The 19,549-nt window shown below is 38.3% G+C and overlaps 1 protein-coding gene across 1 annotated transcript in view; it reads left to right on the forward strand.

The window, feature by feature from the left end:
• Nucleotides 1–19,549, forward strand: part of LOC134507588 (cytosolic phospholipase A2 epsilon-like) — a 68,052-nt gene that overhangs the window by 22,938 nt on the left and 25,565 nt on the right. Inside the window, exons 2-7 of the mRNA XM_063318370.1 lie at nucleotides 551–687; nucleotides 9,434–9,565; nucleotides 10,383–10,423; nucleotides 13,255–13,297; nucleotides 14,384–14,450; nucleotides 16,013–16,164. Of these exons, the coding sequence (XP_063174440.1) occupies nucleotides 551–687; nucleotides 9,434–9,565; nucleotides 10,383–10,423; nucleotides 13,255–13,297; nucleotides 14,384–14,450; nucleotides 16,013–16,164 (572 nt within the window). The remainder of the gene's footprint in view (nucleotides 1–550; nucleotides 688–9,433; nucleotides 9,566–10,382; nucleotides 10,424–13,254; nucleotides 13,298–14,383; nucleotides 14,451–16,012; nucleotides 16,165–19,549) is intronic.

A 19,549-nucleotide genomic window follows, 5' to 3' on the forward strand; every position in this document is an offset into this window, starting at 1 on the left:
TTTGGCTAGAGTGGTACGTGGTAGGGGATGTGGGGGAGATGATTGAGAAGCTAGAAACAACTCACATATACAGTTAAACAAAGGCATTTTATGTAGCCATTATAGACAAGAGTGTCTGCAGAGGACAGCAAGTGATATCATGTGCATTATACTATCACACAAATGATGTGAATTATGCTTCATCTGCATGGTGCATATAACTTATTTGGAGCTTGTAACAGAAACCTGTTATTAGAGACTATGCATCAGCCAAGTTCTACGATTCGTTGAGTGGACATAGTTAAAGCCTTATGTAGTTCTGTGCTTTTATGATCTAAACTTTAACATCCATTCAATCACTGTGAACTCAGAAATCAGATTTAGTTAAGACAACTCTTGATTTCTTTGTATTCTGTGGCTATATGTACGCATATTTAGATGATCTTGACAATGATTAAAATAAAGATAATGATCTTGACAAATATTAAAATACAACTTTCATGATTGTATGTTGTCTAAGAATACTGCATTAACCCCTCCTTTTTTAAAAACAAAAACTAAAACTCAACAGTTAGCCAGTGTGAATGCTATGTGAGCTTGTTCCTGCCATCAGCTTCTTTTGAAATGGCTCGGACGAAGATCATCAAGGACTGTAAAGATTCAGTATGGAATGAAACCTTCTGCTACAGGATACAGAATCAAGTCAAAGTAAGGCACAAGGTCTTTAATTTATTCTTTGAGCTTCTGATTCAGATTCAGATTTTGTAAATCTTCATCTGTGAAAAGGCATTGATCCAAAATAGTTTTTATGAACAGATTTTATTTCATTTCCTTTTTCAGTGCCAAACTGGGGGAAAAATTACTGGGCATATATTTACAGGACATTTCTTGAGTGATCAAGGAACTGCTGATGGTTGTTATGATTTTTAACATGATTTTTAATAAATATAGCACTGTATTTATTAATAACAGCATTAAATCACACTGGTATAACAATTGGATTATAATATAGTATGTAGCATTAGTAAAGGAGAACTTAGTTTTGGGATTCAGTTGCATGTTATTTAATCTGTTAACATATCCTTATATACAGGGCAAAGTAAAAATGAAAATATTTACAATGGCAAAGATGAATAAGGCAGAAGTTAACAATCTGAGAGGTGAATCAAGGCCATTTTTTCACCCATAGCTGGAATAGTCATTTTGTTTACTTGTTTATACAATTAACAAGGACCTCAATCACCACAGGAACTCTAAATGTGAAACAACAAAGCAGGAATAATAATAATAATAATAATAATAATAATAGTGTTATGAACCCACATCACGGAAACAATATAACATTTATACAACCTACAAGCATTGGCCCATACCAGAGGTGGGGACACAAATCATGGTGTCACAGAACTTGTTGAAAGTCTCTTCAAGACTTTCATAAAGGCAGTGGCATAAATTGGTGGAACAATATCTGTCTCTCAATGACTGTAATTATTCACAAATGAGATCAGTATTTAACAATTCTGTTAAGATAGTTGAGTCATCTGGCTTGTTATAGGCAATCTTTATTTAAATCTCTGCTAAAATGCCTTTTGTGACAACAGGTAGAAAAGGTAGGGTGATATGTGTAGAGTGTAATAAACATAGCCTAACAAGAAATAAATTCTTCTAAAACTGAGTTAAGAAAAACACTGTAATGACATCCATTAGCAATAAATACCAATTTGAAATGGTTGGACTAATAATAATGGATTTGTTTTGTAATTTTGTCTAGAAGTGAAATGGACTATGCCAATGCCATGGTTCTATTGTAAGAGAGCAATCTTTTTATAGTTTTATACTGTTCTAGGAAGCAAGAAAAAGACTGCAAATGTTTCACAGAATGATGTGTAGTTCTTAAGCATATAATATAGCATCAGTTTATCTGTAGGTACAAAACCTTGAACATGTACTTTCATTACAGGCATATTTCTATGGCATGGGGTTATACCCAACATGGGTCATGAAGCAGACATGTGGGAATCTGAGTTTCCCAGTATGGAGATGCGATCATGAGAAAACAGAACATAGAGTATCAGAAAACTTTCTATTAATGTCTGTGTTGGCATCTGTGGCCACCCAATAGCCAACAAGTTCCGAGATTTAAAGACAATAGGGTTGTCATGGGTACCGATGGTGAGCAGGAGCGGGCCCCTATCCTGCTCACCATCAGTACTTATGACAAGGGTGACTGCTAAAGAGATTTTATTGCATATAGGTTAAGACAGTTACAGAGGAAAGAGAAAATATACTGAACTACGTCCCTTCAGCTTATCAGGAACCCCTGAAATGACAGTGGATGGATCTGCTGGAGGCAGCTGCTGCTGCATAGCACCTTCCCAGGTCTTCAGGTCTGTGCCAAGGTTCAAAATGTCTGGGGACTCTTGACATTGTTTATACTTTTTCAAAAGACAGGGGAGTTAAATAGCACAACATCTGGAGATGGGATTGGAGTACAACCCAGACAGTTGACCAACTGCCAAAGATATTCTAATGAAAACATGATATTTAATATACTAGGCTTATCTTCTCTTCTGCAGATTAGGGAATACATGAAGTTCTCTTTACCTTAATTGTTAGACACTGCAGTACAGATAAGAGGCTCAAAAGTAGAAGGTGACAGTCCTTACATGACAGTAAGATACAATCTGAAAGGTTTGTTAAGTAACTCTTTCTGAACACTGGTATGGAGGACTTTATATGTGCAAAGAGAGAAAGCAGACCACCCCACTATCCTTCCTTGCCATTTCTTCTGTGGTGAAACTACAACATTCCAGATTCTTTGCTGCTTTAGTACTACTGTATCTTGGCAGCACCAGCATAAGAATACTCAGCTGACTAAAAATTAGGTTGTAGGCTATGATCAGATAAGACCCTTTCTGAATCATTGTCAGTGGTGGCTCACCAGACACTTCTGGAATCCCAAAAGCAGGGCTTAAAAACAACACCCTCTCCAATACTTTATTTTCAGGCTCTGGCTTTAACAAATAAACTGCAGTAGAAGAAAGATAATTTATTTGATGATGACTAATAGCTAAGCGTTCATATCATTTAAAGATTATACTAATGTTTTTGTATCAGGTTAGTAGACATGAGGTAATAACAGTATGCCCTACATTAACCTACTTGGCTGAGATTTCTCCTACAGAAACAAATAGTTAAGAAGGTTTTAAGATTAATTATAGGATAATAACCTGGGCGCAGCATGGAAATTAGACAATATTGTCTAATCAGAGCGGCGAGGGGCAGCAGACCTGGGCGAGCCCTGGAGGTGCGAAGCGACGGGCAAGTCCTGGAGGTTTGGCGGTGCAGCAGGTTGCCGGTGCATGGGACTCAGGGGAGGCTCGAGTGGCATGAGGAGTGTTGGCGGGGTGACCCCTGGGGATGCTGGATGGTGGCTTGCGGTGGCCTGGTGGCCTGGAGGCATGGGGGAGCAGTCTGACGGCGTGGTGAATCGGTGGCATTATGGGCCAGCTGACCAGCCTCGGTGGACCAGCCTAGTGGGGTGGTTTGGCAGCGCGGCAGATGGACAACTCAGTGGCGCGACGGCCTGACTTTGGAGGGCCAGCCCAGTGGAGCAGTTTGGTGGCCCAGCAGACCAGTGGCGAGACAGACCTGCAGACCCACCTTGGAGGTCCAGCCTGGCAGAGCGAGTGCAGCAGCCCAGTAGTGCAGTGAGCCTGCAGAACGAGCCTGGAGGCCCGGTTTGGTGGAGCAGGTCAACTACCAGCTAGACAGTGAACTGACTGGCCGACCAGGGAGAGCCCAGGATAGACCTAGGGGTATAGGGGGTGTTTCCAGCTGCCTTTAAGGAGGTGCTGGTACAACCCCTCCTCAAGAAACCATCATTGGACTCTACTGTACTGGATAATTTTCGTCGAGTCTCCCACCTCCCCTTTTTGGGGAAAGTGGTTGAGAAAGTGGTGGCATTACAACTCCAGAGGATTCTGGACGAAACGGATTATCTAGACCCCTTTCAGTCAGGTTTCAGGCCTGGATACGGGACAGAAACGGCATTAGTCGCACTTATGGATGATCTCTCGCGGGAGCGGGATGGGGGTAGTGCATTCATACTCGCTGTTCTTGACCTCTCAGTCGCTTTCGATACCATCGACCATGGTATCCTTTTGGGTTGGCTCAGGGAGTTGGGGTTGGGCGGTGTAGTTTTGCGCTGGTTCACCTCCTTGCTCCAGGGCCGGTCCCAGTTGGTGGTGATAGTGGGGGAAGAGATCTGACCCTTGACCTCTCCTTTGTGGGGTGCCACAGGGTTCGGTCCTCTCTCCTCTCCTATTTAACATCTACATGAAACTGCTGGGCGAGATCATCCGTCACCATGGGATGAGGTATCATCAGTATGCCGATGATACTCAATTGTATATCTCCATCCCGGGTGAGGTAAGTGATGCTGTGACCGCCCTCTCTCAGTGCCTGGGGGCTGTAGGGGTCTGGATGGGGAACAACAGGCTTTGGCTGAACCCTGGTAAGACGGAGTGGCTGTGGGTTAAGGGTTCCTCTGTATCCGGGACTTTGTCATCTTTAGTTCTGGATGGGGTTGCACTGCCCCAGACAGACCCGGTGTGTAATCTGGGGGTCCTCATGGACTCATGGCTCCTGCTTGAAGAGCAGGTGGCAGCCGTGGCCGGAAGGGCCTTTGCACAGCTTCGTGTTGTGCACCAGTTTCCTGGATCGGGAAGCCCTTCGGACAGTCACTCATGCCCTTGTTATCTCCCATATAGACTACTGCAATGTGCTCTACTTCGGGCTACCCTTGAAGAGTATCCAGAAGCTTCAGCTGGTCCAGAATGTGGCTGCATGGGCTATTTTAGCACCCCTAGAAGGGCACACATAACACCTTTGCTATGTGAGCTGCATTGGATACCAGTTTGCTTCCAGGTCCAATTCAAGGTGTTGGTTGTTACCTTTAAAGCCCTACATGGCATGGGACTGGGTTACCTGAGGGACCGCCTTTTCCCCATATCATCAGCCCGTCCCACCTGCTCATGCAGAGAGGGCATGCTGCGGACCCCGTCAATAAGAGAATTCCATCTGGCAGGGTACAGGAGGCAGGCCTTCTCAGCAGTAGTGCCTGCCCTTTGGAACATCTTGCCCACAGAGGTGAGGTTAGCCCCATCGCCCCTAGCCTTCCGGAGGAAGTTGAAGCCCTGGTTCTGCCACCAGGCTTGGGGCAGGGAGGAGAATCGACATACTTGGGGTTGGCTAGTGCCTTAAAGTGCCCCTCCTACATAATGATTGAAGAGATCATAGCCATCTGGATTTTATGAGTTGGGGTAGTTAAGAAATTGTTTTAGTTTTAATGGGATTTTATTAGAATTTTATCGTATATTTATTCGAATTTTTATTGTATATTTATTCTATATTGTAAACCACCCAGAGTCCCTCTGGTCGGAGGAGATGGGCAGCGACAAATTTGATAAATAAATAAATAAATATTACAAAAACATCTAAGATCAAGCTGATCACCATTTTGAGTTATGAAAAGCATTATAATGCTCTTAGCAAGAAATACTAGGTAAAATGCCTGGAAACGGTAAGAAAAGCAGCAGATATGACCACAGTTTATTAGAATGAATGAATGAATGAATGAATGAATGAATGAATGAATGAATGTTGTCCACAACAATAACAGATGCAGAACTTGCTCAAGCTTAGAAGTTCCTAGAGGTTCAATTTATTTGCAGGCAGACATCAGTGAGAAGTTGCTTTTATGATCAAATCCCAATTGTGAGCTTTCTAGAAGTAGCCACTGTGAATTAGACTACAATAATGGACTATATGGACCTCACATATCTTCTTAGGTTTTTAAGTTACTTTTTGACGTTCTTCCTTCAGAAAGTACCAATATGTATGTGCAGGTGTTCTAGATTCTGTAATCCATTTGGTATCTTCCTGTTTTTATATTCTTAACAAACTGGGAGCAAGAAAGATTGCATTCTGTTGGGTTCATTGCTTGGCAAGGTTTATATCCTTGACCTAAAACAGATACCTTTTACAGCCTAGTGGAAATCAAACACTGTATTTCATCTGGCAAAAAGAATAGTTAATTAAGGATATTGTGACTTAACAATATTCCCTAATGCAAAGATTATAATCATGAACCCACATTTCTGTGATGTAAGTCTCATAGTGTCTGGGTCCATACATTGCACTAAATCATGATTGTGTAAAAAACCACAATAGCTGGCTTCACATAGCTCACTAACTCATAAACCAAATTACTAATCACAATAGCTCAGTTCATGCAACTTTTTGCCAAACTTTTGCCAAGTTTTGCCAAATCAAACTCCAACTCAAAATCAGAATCAAAACTGAACAAAACCAGTCAAATATAGTGGCTTGCCATGATGTATGATCTCAGCCAGTGGGTCTTTCTTTTGATTAAACAGGTATAGAATCACACTGCAAAAAACGCCAAGGGCTCAGCTGTCATGGAAAAGTCACACATACATATTCATTGCATGATAGCTAATTCATAATAATTATTCACGCTAAAGATTTACACAATCTGAGGAAAAACACAATGAAAAGAAAACAAGATAATAACAAGATGTTTAACCTCTGAAGAAAAAGATTTTGTTGTGAGATAACCAAAACAAAACAAAAAAACTCAGTGAAATATTTGGGACTGTATCTGACAGGATGCAAGAAAAACATATTTCAAAATATTTGTAATAAATTATGAAAAGGAAACAAGACCTGATAGGTGGAAAAAGACTTCCTTGGCTATATATTACCTAAGATGAACTTCCTGTTCCAAATGGCACCAATTCTAATCTCAGACAAAAGCTTGCAGGACTGGCAAAGAACAGTCAGTAGGTTTATACAGAGTAGGTAAATACTGAGCGTAAGATTCAAAGTTTTGCAAAACTCAAAAGGAAGAGAAAGACTTGTATTTCCTAATATTAAATTATATTATTGAGCAAGTTGTCTATTATGGATAACAGAATGGATAAAATCCACAAACAGTAGAATATCAATTATAGAAGGATCTGGCTTACCGAATGGACTTCATGTATTTATGGTATAAAGAAACAAAAGAAGAATTTGAAGGGCCATATTATAAGCCAATGCTTGTTAAAAATATGGAATCTTCTAAAAGCAAGAATATCCAGTGATCCCACCATTAGGTCACTATCAAATGCCTTTTACTTCAAGGACAATTATAGTAAGAAAGATTTAATCACATTTGCCAATATGGTACAGCCAGACTCAGAAAACGGATTAAAGATACAGCAAGAACTGCTCAGTGAAAATAGGAATTTATCATGGTTGATGTATTACAAATTGCTGGAAGAATGAAAAGCTTTCTCTAGAAACAAAGAAGGACCTTGAGAAAGATGACAGATTTTGAAATACTTATATAAAATCAGGTTCATCTGTTAAGACATATATACAAACTGTTATTAAAATATGACATGGCATTGGAACAAATTAAAAATTGCACAATAAAGCGGATGCAGAACTTCAAAGAAGTAATCACAATAGAACAATGGTAAGAGCTATGGAAAAAATTCAATAAAATTTATCCCAAGGTATAATTTGAGGGAAAGTTAGTATAAAATGTTTTACAGGTGGTATATAACTATATTTTTCTATTAACAAGACAGACAAATCATATAACTGATGTTGGAAATGCTACAGCAAAACAGATACTAGCAATAACCTCCAATGTTTAAAGTTCAAAGTACAGTATAAATATTTAGGTAATAGTTAGCAACTTGGGAAATAAATGGAAGAGAAGGGGAGAATGTAATACCAAACTTTTTTTCTTAATGTTTTTACTTATGTTTTATTAGTAGCTGTTCTGCTTTGCTTTTTGTTTCTTTATTTTTGGGTTTCTATTTTAATAATTGGCCAGAGCTTATGCAATTAAAACAAGAGAAAAAAATCCTTATTCAGTAGGAATCCCTATATCACATTTAGCACAGCGGGTTCTAGATTACTTCAGTGTATTGCTTTTTCATAATGATGGTGTGTACATTCAGAATTGTGAGTAACTGAGTCATAAAATATTAGAAATGTTAGAGATAGGCAGGGTAGATTAGTTCAAGTAAGTAGCCTTCCCAAATCTCCTGTCTTTGAGATTCACTGGACTGCAGCTCCCACTATGCTGCCCAAGGATAGTAACTGAAGTTGAATCAAAGGGAAGGGTTTTATGGCATGCAAAACACATTAATAAATAATTCTAGGATAATTGCTGTCCTACCGGGCTAAACACAGGTCACCAGGCCATATACTGTGCCTGCCAAAGAAGTGATTACACAGCTACGTATATATGCAGTCCTATATAGGCAGCAAACCTATGCAACACAGGGTAGTGTGTTCTATAGAGCAATCATGACATGTTTTATTAATTTATTTTTTTCCAGAGCAAATGTTACTGTACTTAGAAACATTCAAGGTCAAGTATCAAATGAGTATGGAAGTGTTTAAAAGAAAATGGTAACCAGTTTGAACACTTAATGCCATTTATATCATTGTCTATGGGCCCCAATTTTTGGTACATCCTGGATATAGAGCCTTTAGTATAACAGAGTAAGTTGCAATTGAACAAGATAATACAAGTTATAGCCACAAATGTAAGTAGGAGGGTAAGATTGTATTTGTATCTGGAGAAAATATTTGTCACCTACTTTTAGCATATCATAGCTGATTTTGTTTAATAGTTATTGTGGGGGAAGGAGGTTTTCAGAGTGTGTCTGCATTGCTGTCACAATTAGAAATGCTGTGGCAAGCTAACTATTTGCAGTGGGAAGAAAACTTGCAAAGCAGGAGAAGAGGATTATCTCTCTTCCTCTCCACCAAATTACTACAACTATCAAGCTCATCCTGTCCACCCTGCACTTGATTTTGCTAAGAAAAAATTAAGTTATGCCAGATTGAACTATGTGATAATCATGTACTTTGGTCCTCTATGCCTGTCTAGTAGTAAAATGGGCAAGTTGGACATCAGTAGAGTTACATACCATCTGAAGGACATTTATAAAACTCTTTTTTGCAGAGGCCAATGATACGTTAACCTGCTGTGGTAGATTACAACTGATAGGTAACTTCAAGGAGTAATTTTAACCCATATGCTTTTGTGTAAGATACAACTATAGCTATACTACTGCATAAAGGTTGAAACCAGCCTTCCCCAATCTGGTGCTTTTTGGAGGAGTGAGACTACAACTCCGAGAATGCCTAGAGACCTTATCCAGGAATCCAGAGATTTATAATCCCAATACATCTGGAAGGGACACCAGTTTAATGTAAATTATAGCTGGAATTTTGTAATGAAAATGAAATTGCCTTCTTATTTATGAAGAGAAGAGTCTGGCCACTGAATATTACTCTTTCTCTTTTTCATTTGGTAGTCCAGATTCAAAACCTGCTGATTTATGGTTCCTTCTCTTCTCAGAATATTTTGGAGCTGACGGTTCATGATGAAAACAGCTGCCTTTTGGATGGCCATCCCCTCACTGTTTTCTTTGATGTTACTAAACTTCGACTTGGAGAAACAATTTGCCTCACGTTTCCATTGGATCCAAAAGTAAGGAGGCTGAACTGCTGGTCAAAGGAAGTGCATGATTAACAAAAACCAAAACTGCTAATATTTACTCCCCAGTAGTAAATGGGGAGTGGGAAGAGAGGAGCATACATGTAATGGGAACTTTCAGCATCCATCCATCACACCTCTCAAGCACAACAGGCTGGAAGGGCAGGATGGCTATTCTACGAACCTCACTGGTGTTCAGATGTATAATGGCTAAAGTTTCTAAATTCTTTACCACAAAAATAATCAAGGGAGTAAAGGTAGTGGGAAAGGTTTTTCAATTTGTACTTAATTCACATGTCCAAACAGACATGCAGACATAACCATCCTTCAAGAAACATACCCTGGAAGCAAAATGTCATCATTGTTATTTTATCACCAAGAGAGGATGAGGAGTCTTGGTTTAATGGAATTGGAAATGACATTCAAACATCAGTGAGCTGTTGCACTTGCAGTTGTGCTGGTACTGGACTGAGGACAAGTGAGAACAAGCCTGCTAATTATGTTGTAAACATCCTGAGATATTTAAGTTCCATTCTAGGAGATGTGATAGCAGGAATCAGACAAGGCCTCCTGCTAAAATGGGCACACAGCCACAGGATGAAATGAAGACACAAGACAGTAAAAGAAATATTAAAAGGCCACAACTTTATTTAACTTGACTACTAAATACCATTAATACTTAAATCTGTAGTGGGGTAGCAGTAACAGAAAAGATGTTCTATTACAAGAAGTTAATATATCATTGTGTATTAAAGGAACTTAGATAACTCCATATATATCATAATGAAATAATATATTTGTCCTTTTATAGATTCAAGAAAATCTGAAGGTAGAATTTAGTTTGGAGAATCTGTAAGTACCTCCTAGAATTTTAAGAACTTATAACATTAAAAAAAATGCTTCTCTGCCTGCTATGGAGTGTACGGACAGGAGTGGCTTTGTTCAGGCATGAAATATTGGATAGAATTTGTCTGACTTTGCATGTCTCTGTCTGACATCCTGGCATGGGTGGGCATCCTGGGATACACACCTTCCACCTCCTTCAGGCTTCCTTCCTTTTAGCAATGTTCACCCATGCTCTCTTTCTGCAATGGTGGACCTGGACCTATCATTCTGTCATCACATGGACCAAGTAAGGTTCTGGTGGTGGTGGTAGTAGTAGTAATCTTCAAACAAACTGGAGGGATTTTTTTTTTAAAAATGCCTATTCTAAGGCTACCAGATCTGGGCCACAAAAAATCCAGGTGACCTTTGGATGGCAGCAAAAAGTGAGAGCTTTTTTGCTGTTCAGATGTGATAGCCCTAGCCTATTCTACCTTATTGGGGAGGGGGGAAAGTAGCAGTTGGGTACTATTGGATTAATTAGGAGTGAGGTTGGTCATAGTTTCAGTGGGAAGATGCAGGAACAGCTAAATAGTGGGGTTTGGGCAGATGATTCAACAGACCTTTTCCAACTGCTAAGTTTGGTCTAGTGATTAAGGTGCTGGGCTAGAAACCAGGAGACCGTGAGTTCTAGTCCCACCTTAGGCATGAAAGCCAGCTGGGTGACCTTGGACCAGTCACTCTCTTTCAGCCCAACTCACTTCACAGGGTTGTTGCTGTGGGGAAAACAGGAGGAGGAAGGAGTATTAGGTATGTTTGCCACCTTGAGTTATTTATAAAAAAAAAAAATAAAGGTGGGATAAAAATTAAAAATATATCCTACATGCAGCTTCAAGACATTAGAAAACTATACCAATGTAAATTTTGCTGCCCACTCTGTCAATCCCTGCCTTGTCTTTAAAGCCCCTGTTAAGGCTTGTTGCTACATAGTGGTTTTAGATATGGATGGTATATTAAGGAAAGGCACTGATTAAACCTTCTAGTTTTGCTGTCCTCTCCCTTTCTCATTGTCATGACCAGTCATAAAGGCATCTTGCAATCACAATAATTTTGCTTGATGATTTTTATGCTATGGGTCAGTCACTGTCTCTAAGCAAAACCTATTTCACAGAGTTGTGGGGAAAAATGGGAGGACAGAGCACTGTGTATGATCCCTTGAGCTCCTGAGGAAAAGGTGAGATAACAAACTAACAAATAATTATCATCATGATCATGATCATGATCATGATCCTGGCTAGACCCATCAGTTGGTTTCAGTCATTCAAGCCTGATCCAATCTCTGAGCTGGAGATCACTTAGGAAATGGGCTTGATATGTAGGAGAACCCTGTTTGAAAAGCCAGATTCTCCTCTATCCAAGATTGACCTGAGGGACAGAGTCCTTGGACCTGATGGGAGAGGGCTTGGCTGCACCAGCCTAAAATGCTCAATAGGTGCCACACCATCTGAATGGTCAGGGGAAGTACCTCACATTACACTCATGGCAAAACTGTTTGCTTAATGCATAAAACAAGGGTGACTTTAAGGTGTCTCAGATATGGATTTATTAATTAAATTAAATATATTAATTTATAGGCCACCCAGTTCCACAATGACTTTGTGTGGTGTATAACAGAAGATCATTTAAAAGAAAATAATAAAAAATACAAAAAGCAAATTACACAAACTCTAAAAGAGCAGTCAGCTCAAAGGGATTGGGGATGAGATGAAGGCAACAGCAGGAGGACATGTCAGAATAACAGAGATTGCTGGATCATGTTTGTGCCATGGTTAAGTGCAAGTTATAAAACACTCAGACTCCTTTAAGATGAATAGGAATTCTAAACTCTGTTATTTAAGCTGCTTGGCTCAAGGGACAGGATCTAAAGTCACTCAGTAAGCTTCCATGTCCAAGGGTGGGCTTGAACCTAGATCTCCTTGGTGCAAACCAAGCACTTTAACCACTACACAACCCTGGCTGCTGGACCAATGGCACAGGGCATAGGTTACATGCAGAGACACATTTCTTGACTTCCCAGAACTATAAGCCTGTTGGATGTAGCTGTTGGGTTGGAACAGTATTTCCCAACCTTAGCAGTTCCCAGATATGTAAATTTTAACTCTGATAATTCTGGCTGGGGAATTCTGGAACATGAAGTCTACAAATTCACAGATGTAAATTACAAATTTACATCTGTAAATTATTGGGATCATTCCAATTTAGTATACGTGCTGCCTATGCAAGCACTTAAATTATTGGGATTTCTGCAGCCTGATGGGCCAGGTTTATCTTATCCTTTGCCTACAAGTAAACTGAATTTCTAGGACAATCAGAACTTAGGTAAGTTCTGTACCTGGTATTGCTGCAGACAATATTCATTTATTCATTTGTATATATTAATACATTATGCCCCTTTTCTCATTATTTCTCATAGAGAAAATCTATCTATGTGGTCGCTAGGAGTCGAAAATGATTTGATGGCATATAATCAATCAATCAATCAATCAATGAATTTCATTATTTCAATATGAAAATAAATTTGTTTGAAAATAAACTGTCAAAATGATGTTCAGCTTGATCTTAGTCTTAGGTGCTTCATAATCTTGCCTAATTTCTATACTGCTCACCTGCAGTTGATAAACCTACAATCAGTTTTAAAAGCTTCTTCATATTGGATTGTGATATGATATGGGCAAATCTCAGCCAACAAGGTTAATACAGAGTCTAATATCATTAATTCATGTCACCAAATAAAAGGCAGATTTAACTAACCAAAAACCTGTTATGACACATCAAATATTTTTTTTTATTTTTTTTTACAGCCCAGTTCTTCATGAGAATATTGTTACTAATGGTGTATTAGTGGTAATCTCTATTTTGGTTTGTTTTTTCTCTCTTTTTAAAAACTCATATTGCTGTGGGCATATGGCTATTTTAACTCTGAAGTCCTAAATTTGACTGTATTTTGTGGGGGGTGGGGGTGGGGTTTAAAACTAGTTGAGGTAGATAGCACAATGTTTCCCGTTAATGAAATGAGATATAAAAGAACCTTTTTAGCTATGCACAGAGATTCTTTGTCCTTATGGTATAAGTAAGCAAATCAAACAGGAATTGTTCCTTTAATTAAAATACCCTGCTATGTCAAGAGTTTAAGGGCTTCAGAACAAGCCAGTATTACCTACTGGGACAATAACTGGGCATCCTAATGTAAACACTATGAAGTAAAGCCCATTATATTTAACTGAGCTTTCTCTCATGTAAGCAGGCATAGGGTGACAGTCATGAGGTCTAAAAGAGCAGTCCTAAATATGCTGGGAGGCACAGGGAAAAAGCCAGGGTGGGAGTGTAAGATGATAGTATTATCAGAGGTTTTGTGCAGGAGACCTTTTTTTACCTTCTCATTCCCCACCCCTCCAGAGCAAACAAACGAAGCAAAATGTATTCACAAACACACAGAAATGCATACAGAAACAATGGGGTGGAGTTAATTATTTAAACCATTTTGGGTTGAGATTACTGAGGTTTCCAAGTGGGGCTGCTCAGGCAATTTGAGGGACTTTGGTTTTGAAAAGTTCAGCAGAATCAGGGCTTCACCAAAGGGGCAGTCACATCTGCTCCCAGCCACTGGATGCTGAGGTAGAGCTGATCTGCAGAACTCATTTCAAGCTTTCTTAAAGTTTTCTATTTTGGTTCCTACTTGAATCAATTTCACAACCAAACATAGATATCTCCTGCAGCTTAGTACTGTCAATGTTCATGAAAAAATTATGTTAACTTCATATATTTAAAATAAGCACATAATTCTAGTTTGGTTATTTATTTAGGTATTTATTTAGGTATTCCAGGCTAATTTCCATTTTGTAAAAAGTTCCCAGGGATGTCCTTTTAATTTTTTTTAAAAGCTGTCTTGCTTTGGCCATTAAGATTTTCTTCTTCTTCTTCTTCTGATAGTCCCGTGAAATTTCCTGCTTGGAGGTAGAAGTGAAGAAGGAAAAGACACTGAAATATGATTCAAAAGGTTATTATTAACCTCTATTGTGTTAAGAATCATTGGCCAATGGTGTAAAATTAGATGAATCACATGAATTACATAAATGCATGTTGATCACTGAGTGAAAAAAAAATTGTATGATACAAATTTAGTTAGTTAATTCCAATATTTATAGACCATTGACTCCAAATAGGCTTAAGGCTTGGTGTGTGTGTGTGTGTGTGTGTATTTCTCTTCCAAAACAACCAAGCACATCCTGGCAAAAGAGGATTCCTCCATTATTTAAACCTCAAATACCCTACAGAACACCTCTGCCTTGAATGCCCTCTGAAACAGCACAAAAGAGGGCACCAACTAGACATCTGGAGACAAGGTGTTCTGTATAAAAAGTGGGGGGGGGGATAATGGTCCCCAGTCTCATGGGACAGGGAAATTCTCAGTTTGCCCCTCGGGATCAAATACACTGGTTAAATTGGTTCTCTGTGAAGCAGGTAGCCTTGCAGATCACTATAAATTATGACACTTATTAGTTTATAAATGTATTGAATGTATAGTATGTCATCGCATGTTATATAATACATTTTTGCACATTAACATGTGAGGATAAACTGTATATATATTGTAGGTCTTAATACCTTTTACATGGTGCTGCTATTGAAGATGGTATGGAGATTAGTATTCACAATGTGGCTGCTAGAATACTGACTAATGTTTTGTTTAGAGGGGCTTGAAAAAAACAGTATTTGCAAATGGAGATATAAAATTAATCTAACCTGACTAACTTAGGCAAAATACAGTAGGTTTCCAAATATTACAGCAGAGTTACTTCAACATGTGTCTCAATATGTGTTCAGAATATTGGTATCAGATAAATATCAATATTTATAAAAATAAATATTTATTTTCAAGTAAAATACAGTGGTTTGTGAAAATGGAATCCAGTTGGAATAGCATACAGAGTCCACTATCATCTATCTGAAACTCTGGCTCATCCCAAAAGATAACAAAAAAAAAAAATGTGTACAAATGGAGCTTTTGAGAATGGAGTTAAGTTAGGTAAGGTGAATGATGTTGGAAGTCTATAGAGTTGTTCATATTTTGGAAAATATGGATCTCTCTCCCAGTATTAAAGCTCAGGGATATTTTATATGGTTTTGAAAAAGGGCAAGAAAAATTAACAGAGGATCATGAAATAAATAATATTACACACACACACACATACACATATACACACACACATATATATATATACATACATACATACATACTGTATATTGTATATGCAGCTAGGCACACAGCTTTCCATAATATATGCCTTTAATACACACACACACACACACACACAGACCCCTACTTGGAATATATGTGGTCTTTTGTATGAAGCTTTCCTGAATATTTACTGTTTCATAACAAACATTTTGAGCAAAGTTATGTGCTAGCAGATATGTAATGGTGAGTTTGCTTTAGAGAATTGTAACATTTTGTCTTAGAAGTTAAGGGTTTGCTTTATGTTTTTATGGGATGCAAGTTAAATTTGGCTTCATTAATGAGTGAGTTCCCTGTGTGATTGTATCTTTCCCTCTCCACAGATGAAATTGCTTTATTTACTGTGCAAGGATCATATGAAGAGTCTCAGAAACTTCCGTTGACTTTTGCTGTTCCTCTTGAATTTCATTACATCAAGTATAAAGAATCTGCCCTGGAAGCTGAATTACCAAAGAAATTCTGTGGCACAACTCCTGTATGTTTTTAAGGCACATTTGTAATTCAAAAAGCAAGGCAAAGCTACTCCCATTACATCCCCTATAACATACATTTATTTTGGAGAAAAGTACTGAGGCAGGACCCCCACTGATGACTGATACCATCTTCTAGGGTCACCCAGCCATCACTGATGCTAGTTAAGGCCTATCCACATTTTATCACATTGATGGGTACACTTGTGATCTGTCTCATGATATAGTCTTTCTATATATATGGAAGATGTGAGTAGAAAACCTATTTCTCCTCTGTTAAACATAACAAAAGAATATTGTGGCATTTTCTAAGATTAACAAAGGTATTGCAGTGCAAACTTCCTTGAGCTTTCCATCCCGTTATGAAATGAATTATTCTTATTTGGGTGATGGTTTAATTTCCTGATATTGCTAAAACTATTCAGTCCACTTGACTTTAGCTGGACGTGAATCATACAATGTTGATTGGTCTAACTAATTTGGTTGTACCCGATAAGATATACCCACATATTCAGTTCAATGGGACAGTTAACCTTTTGTGTATACACACACACTGTCATGAGCACTGATGGTGAGCAGGAGGGGGCCCCTATCCAGGGGGGAAAACACATGCTTAGTAGAGAGAATTTGAGCAGTCATTCAAAGAGACACAGAACAGACCCACCTTGACTTTTGGGGTTTATCTGTATGGGTTTTCTCACGCTTCTTCAGTTTGGTAGGATTTTCTGTCTACTGTAGCAGTAATAAAACACTAGAGACTTATTCCTCATCTCGGCGTGGTTCCTGCTTGTCAGGACACACACGCCATACAAGGTATAGTGTGTTTTCTAATGTAAACATGCAGCCAAATTGGGAGGGGGGACATTGGGAGAAACTTTGGGAGTGAAATTGCAGATGGAATTCAGTCTTTCAGAATATGGAGGGATGAGGAGAATACTACCAGAGGTAAAATTCACTTGCACTCTCCTCAGTTGGCAGTAGCCATTCACCCCCCTCTTTGCTCAGGAAAAGTGCTATGTATCTAGCCTACATTCTAGCTCATTGGAACAAGAGGAACTGGCAGCGGTCAACAAAGAAACAGAAGGAATGACCATCACCTGCTCTTACTGTGAATATTTCCAAAATGCTGCCCTTTGTTGTTAATTATTGTTAATTGTTAGCTAATTGCAGTATATAGAGGATGGTTTTGATCCAGCTACCTCATAAATGTCTCACTCATGTAACAACAGGCCCTCATGAGCCAATAAAAGCTTGCTTGCTTATTTATTTATTTATTAAATGTATTATAGCTGCCCAATTCCAATGCACTCTGGGCAACATACAACACCCCCCCCCAAAAAAATTCATAAAAACAGATAAAACCTAGAACCCTATGTTGCAATTAATGTAATATACTGGATTCTGGGTTCACAGTTGAACTTGCCTAATATACAGTAGTTTCTGATGTGTTTTTTTTAAATTCAGGATTTATAAATCAGGAGCATATCCAATGGAAACAGGCTGTATAATAACCTGAAGATGCTCTTATTTTAGTGGTTGATGCTATGTGTTAATGCAACAATTTTATTTATTTATTTATTTGTCAAATTTATATAGCTGCCCATCTCACAAAGGACTTAACGCTACAATCCTATACATGTCTACACAGGAGAAAGTTCCACTGAGTTCATGGCTACAGGTTTTGAACAGTTAAGGCTGGTGTGTGTTGTGTATAAATCTGTTCTATCTCTTAGTGTTTTTCAGGTAGAAACACAGATAAAAAAGTTTGCCTTACTTTACCTCTGGATTCAATCTCTATGGAAAAAGAAGTCACTATAGCCAAGGTAAATACTGTTTAATGGTGGAATATAGGGAATCTTTAAAAAGATTAAAAACTTAATTTTATATTGCAAAAATAAGGGTGGCTCAATATGCTATTGTTAATTACTTTAAACATGTAAATTAGCTTTTAAGCTAACAAATGTTAGAGGAATAATCTTATCTTCACCAATGGTACTATGCATTGTGATTTCCAGTGACCTCAGCCATTCTGGCCAATGAAAAGGGATATTTGAAATAGTTCAGCAATATCTGGGGAGGGCATATCTTCCCCCCCAAATGGACAATGTGAGAATTAAATATTTAGGTTTTCAGAGAAAGATCTTTCAGAGATATTAAGAAATCTTTGACACTGAAGGCATGTGCTGCTCATGACTTCCCAAGTAGCAGATTTCTTAAATAAAGTAAGGAAAATGTTATTATGCAGACATGTAGAATATTACAAACAGGGAGGATAATATTGCTATACTTTTGGCATTTGAATGTATAAATTTTGAGGTATTAAAAATTCAAAACATATAGGAAAATGTGCCAAATGTCACCCAACATAAAGAAATTACGTGGGATGATCACACAGAAACCATCTAATTGGTTCCATTTTAAAAAGTTCTTCATTTGCATATTGGAGAAATAGAGGAAGAAACAAAAAAAATGTTTATTTCTTGTAGCATTTGTTCTCTAGACTTCAAGAAGATTTTGAAATGTGAAATTTAAATAATTTTTGTGATTTGTCTGTCATGTAGGTTTATTATAAATTTTAGATTCAATGGATCACAGAACTCTAATACTTTCCAGAGTTGGGCAAACAAAACTTTCAATTAGAGAAGCTACATTTGCTTGACTTGCCTGCTTTATGGAAGTGTCCTTCCTGATCATGCTAGTTAAAACTGAATTCTACTAGAGCTCAGTGTTTCAGGCCCAATCCTCTTTTTATAAGGTGCATGGGATGCTCTAAAAGTCTTTGTTCTTTCTGTAAATATCCACAGACTTTTAAGTCCATTACACCTTGATCCTACAGATTCAGAACTTTGGGACTAAAGCAGGATATCTGCCTTGAATTGATGCAACTCATATGGATTCTTATAGTAGACCTTTCAGTTATGCTAATCAATTAAATTACACATTGCAGATGTGTAAACTTCAATCAAGAGAACTGGCTCCATTAGTGGTGGCGGTGGGGGGAGTGACAAAACTTGTATCATGGCATCGCAATGCAAACCCCAGAACTTACATACTTATGTAAGATGGGGTGCAAGTATACAAGGGTGGGATTTGCTTCACAATGTCACAGCTTGCATGTTGTCATTTTTCCATCCTTGTGGTTTGCCGCAGAACCATATAACTGGCTCTAGAGTGGCTGTAGGTCACTGGAATATAATAAATTGATAATCCTGACCTATTCTGCTGGTCAATTATTCTGCTATTCTGCTGGTTAATTATTATTTGCTTCATCCCATAATTGTACTCTGTACCTTACAGAGTTTACAAACAGATCAGTGTTCTCAAGGAGATTAAAGTAAAACATAGATTCCACAGAAATAGAGTATAATGTTATGATTACAGTCAATAAAC

The sequence above is a fragment of the Candoia aspera genome, chromosome 1 (genome assembly GCF_035149785.1).
Source record: "Candoia aspera isolate rCanAsp1 chromosome 1, rCanAsp1.hap2, whole genome shotgun sequence".
NCBI classification, from domain to species: domain Eukaryota; kingdom Metazoa; phylum Chordata; class Lepidosauria; order Squamata; family Boidae; genus Candoia; species Candoia aspera.